The 10,571-nt window shown below is 40.6% G+C and overlaps 2 protein-coding genes across 5 annotated transcripts; one reads left to right on the forward strand and one right to left on the reverse strand.

Annotated features, from left to right (window-relative positions):
* Window positions 1-1,842: 1,842 nt before the first annotated feature.
* Window positions 1,843-7,375, reverse strand: LOC311273685 (protein YIPF7-like). 4 transcript variants are annotated; one of them, XM_084380874.1, is made up of 7 exons: window positions 7,265-7,375; window positions 6,458-6,563; window positions 4,900-5,022; window positions 3,534-3,670; window positions 3,052-3,197; window positions 2,742-2,923; window positions 1,843-2,501 (listed from the first exon to the last, which is right to left on the reverse strand). In XM_084380874.1, exons 3-7 carry the CDS (start codon window positions 5,019-5,021, stop codon window positions 2,339-2,341), a joined length of 750 nt encoding a protein of 249 aa, XP_084237000.1. In that variant the 5' UTR covers window position 5,022; window positions 6,458-6,563; window positions 7,265-7,375; the 3' UTR covers window positions 1,843-2,338. The 4 variants fall into 4 exon arrangements, with proteins under 4 accessions (XP_084237000.1, XP_084237002.1, XP_084237003.1 ...); XM_084380876.1 differs by having other exon boundaries at window positions 6,458-6,511; window positions 7,265-7,358; XM_084380877.1 differs by lacking the exon at window positions 6,458-6,563.
* Window positions 7,376-7,429: 54 nt separating this feature from the next.
* Window positions 7,430-10,163, forward strand: lamtor3 (late endosomal/lysosomal adaptor, MAPK and MTOR activator 3). Its single transcript, XM_084380878.1, has 7 exons — window positions 7,430-7,563; window positions 7,826-7,875; window positions 8,068-8,102; window positions 8,204-8,262; window positions 8,457-8,590; window positions 8,867-8,930; window positions 9,747-10,163. The coding sequence occupies exons 2-7, from the start codon at window positions 7,867-7,869 to the stop codon at window positions 9,818-9,820; spliced, it is 375 nt and encodes a 124-aa protein (XP_084237004.1). The 5' UTR covers window positions 7,430-7,563; window positions 7,826-7,866; the 3' UTR covers window positions 9,821-10,163.
* The last annotated feature ends 408 nt before the right edge of the window (window positions 10,164-10,571 follow it).

Below are 10,571 nucleotides of genomic sequence, written 5' to 3' on the forward strand. Positions count from 1 at the left end.
TCACATTCATTTTCTTAGTTCAAAACGCTGCTAAACATGTGGGACTGAAGAGAAATGTATCCTCATTCAGTGGTGAAAATGGTGTTGACGTTGCAAAACTGTGATGTTGTGGCTCCCTCTCCTGCAATAACTGAGAATGGCTACTTCGTTGTGGTGGGTAATGAATCAAAAATGGGACCCTTGTCATTTATTTTTTATGAAAAGGAACTTGCAGATGAAACTGATAACTCTCAAAACACAATACATAATAGATCACTATCAAATCCCCACCACCTGGGCTTGTCTGCTGTCAACATCCAGGGTCTGTAGGTTGACCTACTACCTCTGACCTGGAAGATGTCTCATCATCTCTGAGCTGCGCGCGCACCCGCGACAGCCCGGCTTGTCCCAACTTCACCCGAGACCACATTTGTGCCTTACATGACCTCTGTCTGACGACCACCTACTTCCAGTACAGTGAAGGTTTCTACAGACAGAAGCATGGCTGTGCCATGGGCTCGACGATGTCCCCGATAGTGGCCAACATCTACATGGAAGAAGTTGAGAGCAGAGCCTTGATTACCTTCACAGGAACTGCTCCTAGCCACTGGTTCAGGTATGTGGACGCCACCTGGGTCAAAATCAGAACATCAGAACAGGGAAGCGGATGTCTTCACAGGATGTTTTAATGCTGTGGACAATAACATCAAGTTCACAGAAGAAGATGTCAGAGGAGACAGTATTATCATCACCCACCTACAATGCTGTACTGGGTTCTCTCCCCAGACAGCTTAACAACCATTCACACCTGGGCTCACCTAGCCCTAGCAACCTACATGAAGGCCGGTTGGGTCAACGACCCACAAGTGGCCCTAACAACTCTGAAACTCAGAGCTCACACGTGTCCTTAACGACTCTGTAAGGACACTACCACACGCCTATTTAGGTGGCTGGTATCTATGAGTGGATACAAAAGGATAATGTTGTGTCTTGCCAGAGGTGTGCACTCTACTAAGTGCCATTCTTTATCATTTGACCTTATTGGTCTTTATGAGTTGCAATACAATAGATACATAGAAAACCCAAATGTCATATTTCCACCATATTTTCCACATCATTTTTATGTGTTTGAGGTTTGATGCTTGTCATGTCATTGTCTCCTCTTTTTCTGCAATGGTTTAATTGCAACTGCAGAATTAGTTCACCAGCTGTTTATCCCAATAAACTCACTCTTAAAAATCACAAAAAATAGTGGAAGGAAAAGCACATTTATTCATGTTTAGTTAAATTTAGAAGGAAACTTGTTGAACTCTTGCCTTTATAGTTGGATGACGGGGGATAATTACTCCCCACAGCTTTACTTTCTTCTGTAAAGCTGTGGGGAGTAAAGGTCTGTTTGTTATCTGGAATCAAATATTGTACATATTTTGAGTCATTTTCTGACAAGAATATTTTATAGGGAGTCTTGTCTCAGTTATTACAGTACTCTGTTTTCAAGACATGTAATATCATCTTTGGTTGCAGATATGAAACAGTACTGGTCACTATTTGGATTTTGGGGGACTGAATATAGTGCATAGCCCTGTTGCTAATGAGTAGGAGGGATTGAGGGGCTCCTCTCCCTTACTCAATAAAGAGAAATTAGGGTGTGTGTGTGTGTGTTAGTCTCTTCATCCTTCTCCCTTTACTATTACCCTTGTTTAAGGGCATAACATAGACTCATGCCTGAAGGTGGAATCATTTTGTTGGACATTTACCTTTGGCCCTTTTTGGATGACGACTGTCTATTATGATTCAAAGCCTATGCTAGATCCAGACTGTGAGATTTAAGGACTAAAGGAAAGATGACTATAGAATCCTAACTAACACCAGGAAATCTTTATTCATTAAAATCCTTGAGGACAAAATAAATCACATACAGAGCATCAAGTTACTGTATTATTATAGATCATAAGACACTGCTTCAGCCTAATATCTAACATGTAAGTATTAGCTATAGTTTCATGAAAATCTAAGCAGAACAATGATGAAATCATATGAGAATCCTTCAATAGTACATGTACAAACACATACTTTCAGCTTCCTCTATGAAAAGATAGAGGACATTTACATGCTTTCTTCTGACTGATTTCGAGACTCAGCCTGGAGCTGAAGCTCTGTCATATGCAACCATCCAACAAATTCCCTATATATCCCAGTGAATGATTCACCATCAAATACACTGGGGTGAAAACAAAACCTCCTTTTAACGTTGTAAACTAAGTAACATAATAATAATAATAATAATAATAACAACAACAACGATTGTACAGTAACATGAAATAATATTTTTTTCCCTATAGGTTTAATCCAGTAAAAGTTAAAATACAGTGAACAACGCAAAAACTCCATAGAGCAAGGCACATGGGTAAGCTACCAACAGCTGCTGACCCTCCAAAGCCAGGGTGGAGGTAAAGATCTTGGAGGCAGAGAAACTACACCAACCAACCCCTAATAAGACCAGAACTGTACCCAGGATGCCTCTGTGAAAACAAAAAGACAGGTATAAAGTAACTCTGAAAGTGTTATTTGGCCTTTTTTGTCAAACTAAAACCAGTCTCCAGAGAGATTTAGAAATTCAGCCAAAATTAAAAAAAGTACTACACAATGGGACTGCTACATGTTTGTATGCTAATGGTTGCTTTCTGTTTTTGTTTTTATTTCACACACCATCCCAACTTGCTTTGGGATCATGGTCATAGAAACATACTGCATATACTTACTGCAGAGAGTAGAAGACAGCGAATGCAGAGATGGCCACCATTGGCAGGAGGCAGTAGCCCAGGACACTGGCCACACAGCCGTAAGACACTGACAGGGAACTCATCAGACTCAGCAGGAAGTACATCCCAATACAGGCTGTAGCACTGGTCCCATACACATAACCGAAGTGAGCTTTACCTGCCTAAATATATGAGAATAAAGAAATAAACACACTTGTTAATTGTACATATTATACAGCACAGCACAGTGTCTCTCGTATTGGTCATATACTTGGTTGAGATTGGCAGCAGCATCATGCTAGAAACCCACCATCATTAAAGTGACCCCTAATGCAATGCAGAAGACGATAGGACCTGTCAGATCAGTCTCATTCATGATGCTGCCATCTGCAGGTTTAAATGGGTTCAACACCGTCAGTGCCTTCTGCCAGATGTGGTCCAAATTGATGCCCAGCTCTAGACAGTGTACAGAAGGAGGAAGAAAAGAAAATAACTATTTGAAAATCCACTCTTTGTATGTTGTTTGCGTGCAGTGCACAAAATGCTCCTCCAGCTCAACGACTTATGCTTGCTGTTTGTTGTTGAGTTAAGTTCCAGCTACATGTGGCTTTCATTTTGTGTGAATACAGGAATGTTATGTGCAGTCATCAGTTGGTCCCTCAGCTGTTTCCTCGGGTCAACACATTTGACCTCTATATGAATGGATGATTGCTGGCTGGATTTAAATTAATACAACATGGGTCATTATGATTAACAAATGAAAACATATTTTGAAACAAATGATCTTTATACCCTCAAGAAGGGGGGGTTCCTCTTCAAGAGAATATGGTCCTGTGCTTTCCACAGTCCCAGCAGGATGGTAGAACTGTCCAGTGTACTGCTGCTCCATGGAATGATCCACATCACCTGGTGTAAAAGCCTGTGTTCCACTGAAAATAACACAGTTGCAAGAACAAATATTCATATAAAACCTTACTGAATAACTATAAAAGTAGTTATATGATAATGATGTATGTGATTTAAAGGTAGGAAAATCGTTCAGCAAAATCTCTCTTGCTTCTAGCTGTCATAAGCCAGACATGTACAAGTCATTCTAAGATTCATTTGGTATAAAAATGAAAACGTTTACAAGTACACTCTTTTCCAAACTCTGCCACTTCTACCTTTACCTGAAAGGTTCTATTTGTAAGAAAAGTTGATTGGAGTCATTGTGGAGATTGTGTCATCCCCAACGTGTCAAGTCCTGACACTTTGGCGTTGTAGTTTGGTTTGGCCACCATCCCAAAGTGTTGAGGTGGAAATGAGACTCAAATATCAACTTTTCTTACAAATACGACCTTTAAGTTATTGCAATTCCTACATGTCCCAGAATGCATTTTGGCAGCCTAAGTGGAAAAAGCCTGAACATCTGGTGTCCTCAGGTGGACGCATGTTGACATAAAGAGTCATCTACGGCAAATCGTCACCATAACAAGGACCTTAAAAATTAAGGAAGGGTCATTACATCACTGAATCTTGCTTTGGGGCCAGACTGTGGTTACAGCTGTTTTTAAGTCAATAGGAGACGCATGGAGAAACACACTAAAACTCAACATATCTATGTTGTATGACTTCTAATGGAGAAATGCCTCCAGATAATGAAAGAACACACTGCAAAGAGTAGGTCACCACTGATTTTCTTTTATCGACAAGTTGTTCTTTTCCTCAGATTTGTGTAGGAGAGGCTCCTGTTCAAGTGCAGTCTCATCAGCAGAAATCAGTCAGACCTGCATTATTTGATCACAATGTTATCAGACCTGTCAATCATGTGTGTTTGTGATCATGACAAAATGTGTTCCACCCTGCTGTAGTGGGGACCAGCCACAGAAGCTGTTTTGAGTTTTGAGCCAGGTATGGCATTGCCTGTCTGTGAACAGGTTTTGTCAATGTGATAGCACCATGACCACGCATGATGCAGTCATGAAACTTTACAGGTGTGTAGCTGAGATCAAACTGAAAGCCAAGTTTGGAGATGTGTGTGGTCTGACCCATGATTACTGTGTAGTCATGTAATAATGTAGTAATAACTACTAAGTACTGGGTCAACATGTTACAACAAATTTTTCACATATCACCTGGACTAAAATCTAGTGCCATCCTCAAACGTCTGAGTACTTACTCATTATAATAAGCAGGGCTTGTGGAATTGTAGGTTTCGTAGTAGGCCACAGGTTGACCCTGGTCATCTAAGTAATATCCTGTCTGGTAGAAGTCCTGCTCAACCTGCTGGAAGTCCCCCATGCTGAACAGAAGAACAAAGTCGAGACAAAATAACATAATACAACTGAGAAATGAGGTACCATAAGAACAGAGAGGCCTTCATCAGTGCCTCGGGTTACTAGAACTTCAGACTCCTGCTCAACCATCAGGATCCAGAGTTCTCTGTGGCCATGGTATAATGACAGTGAAGAAAGTGAAGATAGGCTTCTTCATTCTTTGAATCAGCAGTTTTTAGCTGGATCACAGCAGCCCGTGAAACACTGACGTCTGTCGCTGAATTACTGACTGAGTGATTTGATGAGGTGATGAAGTTATGCCACTGGCCGGTCCAGTGTTGGAGTTCTCCCATTAGCCATTGTGCTTTTAAAATGAATAGGCATGATCAGTTCTGAATTATGACCTAAAGAGGCTGTAACAGTGAGACGTGGGAAAATACAAATACATCCTGAGGATGCATTTATGCTTTTTTTTATGCTAATACACCACTGCATGGATTAAATAATCAATAGAGTTTTTGTTGCTTTGTGGAACGTATGATGCATTAAAAGACAAGAAAATGAAGATTGATGGATTCACAGTAAAATTATCTTATTACCTGTTGAATCTAATTTGATACACACTTTCAACATGATTTTACTATAAAATAAAATTTACAAAATGATGTGATTGAATGTTGCCTCAATCCAGTAAAAAATGGCAAAAATATTCATGTAAAACCACAAATTGGTCACAAGATTATGACACCAAAGGCCGTCTAGGACATGCCATCTAACCTAGGTAGAATTATCTGTGCACTGCACATATATTATGCGATTGCATGCAGCTATTTTTTACACTGATGATGTAGAAGTCTCCAAAACTTCTATATCAAATAAAATACGATTCACTTGCCCACTTGCCGTTAGAGGGTCTATGTCCTCAGGAGCACATTGACCATAAACAGTCCAGACGTATACGAGGTTTCTACTTAGCCTTGTTATTTTCCTCTCTGTCAAACATCTGTCCATCATGTACCAAATGTGTTGTTTTAATTTCTAAATAATTCTAATTCTTGTTTGCATCAGAACACTCGTGTTATTTTATCATCCCAAACATGAATAAATCTGATTCTTGGACTTATTTCACTGAAGACATTTTGACTGTTCATAGCAGGAAAAGCACGGGTGGAACTAATGAGATGAATGAAGGATCTGTCCCGGGATTATTACAAATTAGCAAACTATTGTTATTTAAGTTTCAATCTTCATTTTCCCCTCTGGTCATGTGTTCCCCTGAGTTTGGGAACCTGTGATTATCAATATAATGGTCAAAATATGTTCTTATGTTCTTATTATTCAAAATGAGTCAGTCTGACGACCTCTGGCTCATGACAAACAATCTAAAAGTAAAAGAGCAATTAAGAGCATATAGTCTTACAGGCCAGTAGCTACCTCTTTGTTCCTCCTCAGTAAACTCACCTGTTTGAGTGTGAAGTACTCAGCCAAACAGTGTAGACAGCTTCCTCCCAGACGCTTCACAGAGTTGTGTGGTGTTGTCAGGGACAGAGAACATGTGAAGCCCAGTCTGTTAGAATATACTATTAATAGTTGGCTATATTTAGACTTGGTCCCAGAGACGTTGCAGTTTCAGTTGAGACAGAATCGAGAGGTACTGAGCAGTTCTCATATCCCTGTCCATGCTTGATATGTCTTTTTAATTTACTCCAAACAACAAGCATTGTCAAAATAATACTGAAGTATACAGTAAACAATATGTATAATAGGTTCCCAGACAACTTCTTCACCCTGTATTTACATTTTTTTTGTGGAACACGTAGATGAGCAGCTGTAATCATAGCCTTCTTACTAGACTTGCATTAAATGTCTTGGTGTAGTATTTGAATTCTAGTTTCTAGTTTGTATGCATGATTTTGCTTGTGGAATAATTGAAAAGATACTATAGAAGTTTTGTTGATGTATCAAAATGATTGACTCCAGAGGGTTATAATGGAAACTGTACTGGTACTGTATTGTTATACAAAGCCAGAAGTAAAGTACCTGTTGAACATATGTATTGCTGTTGTACACAGCTGACCTGCTGTCATATAGAAGTGAAAAGTATTGGTGTTGAGAGTGAGAGTGAACGCCAAGATTCATAATTAGGGGAAAAAATCCTCACTTTTCAAAAAAAGTCTCCTTTCACTGTATCGGTTAATCACTGTATTTACATTAAACACGAAGAGAATGTATAATTATAACAAATGCACAATATTATCATAGTGTTACCTTCATGAGGTCCCTGTTTCATCAGTTAACGTCGCAATCACAGCACTCTTCTGATTGGACAACACACAACTAGGCTATACTGCATTTAGCACAGTATCGACATAGATTCAATTATAAGTTCAGCAGCTGTTGTGTGCTGCGTCAGTGCGCAGTGCGTCACGCGGTGCAGGAATGCTGCGCAGCACTGACTGTCCTCAACACTTCGTCACGAGCCGGAAACAAAACAAGTGTGTCATGTGATTCCTGCTGTTAGCTCCTGGCTGTTATGTTGCTGCTCGATGTTAACTGATTCAGAGAAGGTATGTGAGCCATTGACCTGTTGTTGTATTTGTGTTCTCGTTTATCTCTCGCTTTATCTCTTCAGATTAATTAAGCATGCTGAGGTAAAGTTGGCATTTCACAGACTACAGGAAGTAACAGCTGGCTAAATACCGTCAGTTATCTAGCTCACTAGCTACTATGTTAGCACGCTTCAATTCACTGTGAAGGGCCCACATTTGTTTGTTAACAGCCGGGGAAGTTTCTCTTTTTCGCTTAATTGAGCCTGTTTTCTCTCCACAGTAGCTCAGCGGTCTGGAAGACAACATAGAAGACTGGCCACCATGGCTGATGTGAGTGTGGCCTGTCTGTCTGTCTGTCTGTGTCTCTTCTTCTGGTCAGCCTTGCCCCTTTTTAGCGCGGAGAAAGAAACATATGTATATTTTAAAAAACAATTAAAAAGTCTCATATTTGTGGTGTGTACAGTGTTTTAGCAACACACAGCTTGAGGGAAAAACTCTATAAAAAACTTGTCTTGTTTGCAGGATTTGAAGAGATACCTGTACAAACAGCTGCAGAGGTGTGTATACATGATGTGACATGCTGCTGAAGCTGTGGTCATAATGTGTGGTGTTGTTGAGTCATTTGTAAAAATAACTACTGTTTGTTCTCCTGCTTCAGTGTTGAAGGTCTTCATGCTATTGTAGTGACAGACAGGGACGGTGTCCCGGTTATCAAAGGTAAGGCACTATCTCTGAATCCATCTATCCTCATTGGTATATTGGGCAACATACTGTATATACACCCTTTCTGGTTGTCTGCATTTGTACTACAACCCCACACCAAAGGGGAACCACACTGATCCATGGCATTGTGGTGTTGTTGGGTCACTGTCTGCAGAGTTATTGCTGTCATTGTTTCTGTGTCCCTATAGTTGCCAATGATAACGCCCCTGTCCACGCGCTGAGACCCGGCTTCTTGTCCACTTTTGCTCTGGCCACAGATCAGGGCAGCAAGCTGGGCCTCTCCAAGAACAAGAGCATCATCTGCTACTACAATACCTACCAGGTCAGACAACGCTTCCATTATCACGTGTGATAGATTTGTCTGATAAATGATGCAAGTCTTTGCTCCAACCACCCAAATGATGTTTTATGATTATTGAACATTTATTCACAACTGGAGATACTACATAGCCTTTATGCAGAAGCTCTACTCAGCTTTTAGATATAGCACTATCTGTTTCATATAGAGCCCCCCATACCACCCAACACATGAGCTGTGGATGTGATCCCCTTTTCCTGTTTTTGACCAACATGTCTGTTGTGTCTCCGTGCTGAACAGATCGTGCAGTTCAATCGGTTACCACTGGTCATCAGTTTTATTGCCAGCAGCAACGCCAACACAGGTAACTAACCATCTCTGTCGATAATCACTGTATGTCGTTCACCTCCGTCTGCTGTAAGAACAGTAGTTCCTATGTTTTTTCTAAAAGCCACACATACTAAAAAACATGAAGCACAGATACTATAATGAATAAATAGGTATGTGTTCAGATAGCTGGTTCTATTTTGGATCCAGTTCCAAGTTGGTTAGATACCCGGACTTGTAAAACTCACACTTTGTGCAAAAGAACTGGTGATGCCTACAAGCCATGCTAACTGAGCGACACAGTTGTTCAGATATTTGTGGGTGAGGGGGGAACTCACACCAGTCAGACGTTGAGGCCTTTAATAACTTGAAAAGGACGAGCCCTCGGCCTCAGCCTACTGCTGGTGTTGCACCTTTTTTGGCTGCTCAACAGTGAGTTTATGATATTTTTCTCATATTAGTATTGAATTACAGTCACTGTCAGTCTGTGTGACCTGCTCAGAAACTCTTCAGATATCAGAGAACATATCTGTATTAAATTGTAAAACAAAATAAACACAATAATGATGTTTTAGCTGCTGACCAGTAGGACTTAATAGTTTAGTACTGTAGTGGAATGGTTGTGGAGTCAGATGGTTTCATTTTCTGAGGGATAAGAATGCTCATTAAGTTACATCTGCCTGCTGGAGTCAGCGATCTGTGTAGAGCTGTTATTTTGTGCTGCTGGTGGTGTCATCAGACGTGGCACATTACTCTGCGTTGAACATGCGTCATTTTTCACATGTTCTTCTCCTGTTTGTTGAGCATCTAGTCGACTGTTAAAGAAAGGACGGTCTGCTTTGTGTGTCCTCAGGTCTCATCATGAGTCTGGAGAAGGAGTTGGCTCCTCTAATAGAGGAGCTGAGGCAGGTGGTGGAGGTGACATAAGCACTAACAGACAGAACGCTTAGCAGGATCCACAGCAAAATCACTCGTCTGGATCACATCCTGCTCATTGAATCTCTGTCTTTAAAGGGTGCATTCATGTCCTGTGGGAAAACCTGTCTGGAGGTTTTCACACTTCCAAATCATTTCTTGGAAGTGTTGACACCTCCTGACTTTACATCATCATTCAACTTTCCTGTACATGTTTCTTTCTGTTGACTTTGCTTTCTGCCATTTTCTATAGACTTTAGGTGCTCCTCATCAGCATTTTCACAGCTAAGACAGAGTTTATATGTCAAATCAAATGTCATGAAGTCTGAATAAATGTTAAGTTTTTGCACCTAAAGTGGTTTCCCTTTGATTTGATATTGTTAAAGGCACAGTGCACCCAAAAATTAATATGCAGTCATTGTCCTTCATTCTGTTGTTTTTATTTAAAATCAATACAGTCATTAATGTCCTCAGTAAATTCTCATGCAACACTCACCACACATAGCTGAGGTGTCCGTCTCTCCTTTCGGACATGTGACATACAGTATGTGCATGGACAGAGGTAACTGCATAACTTCAGTACAGTGACTGACTACAGATCAGCCACAACGTTAAAACCACTGACAGGTGATGTGAGTAACATCCTGGCATTCATGTGGACGCCACCCATTCCAACACTGTGAGGGCCAAGTACACCCTCTCCTGGCAATGGCAGGACAATGGATCAATCATCCATGGGACATGTCGGAACAAGTCCGATCCA

This window comes from Pagrus pagrus (genome assembly GCF_965226575.1).
Source record: "Pagrus pagrus genome assembly, chromosome: 18".
Classification (NCBI taxonomy): Eukaryota; Metazoa; Chordata; class Actinopteri; order Spariformes; family Sparidae; genus Pagrus; species Pagrus pagrus.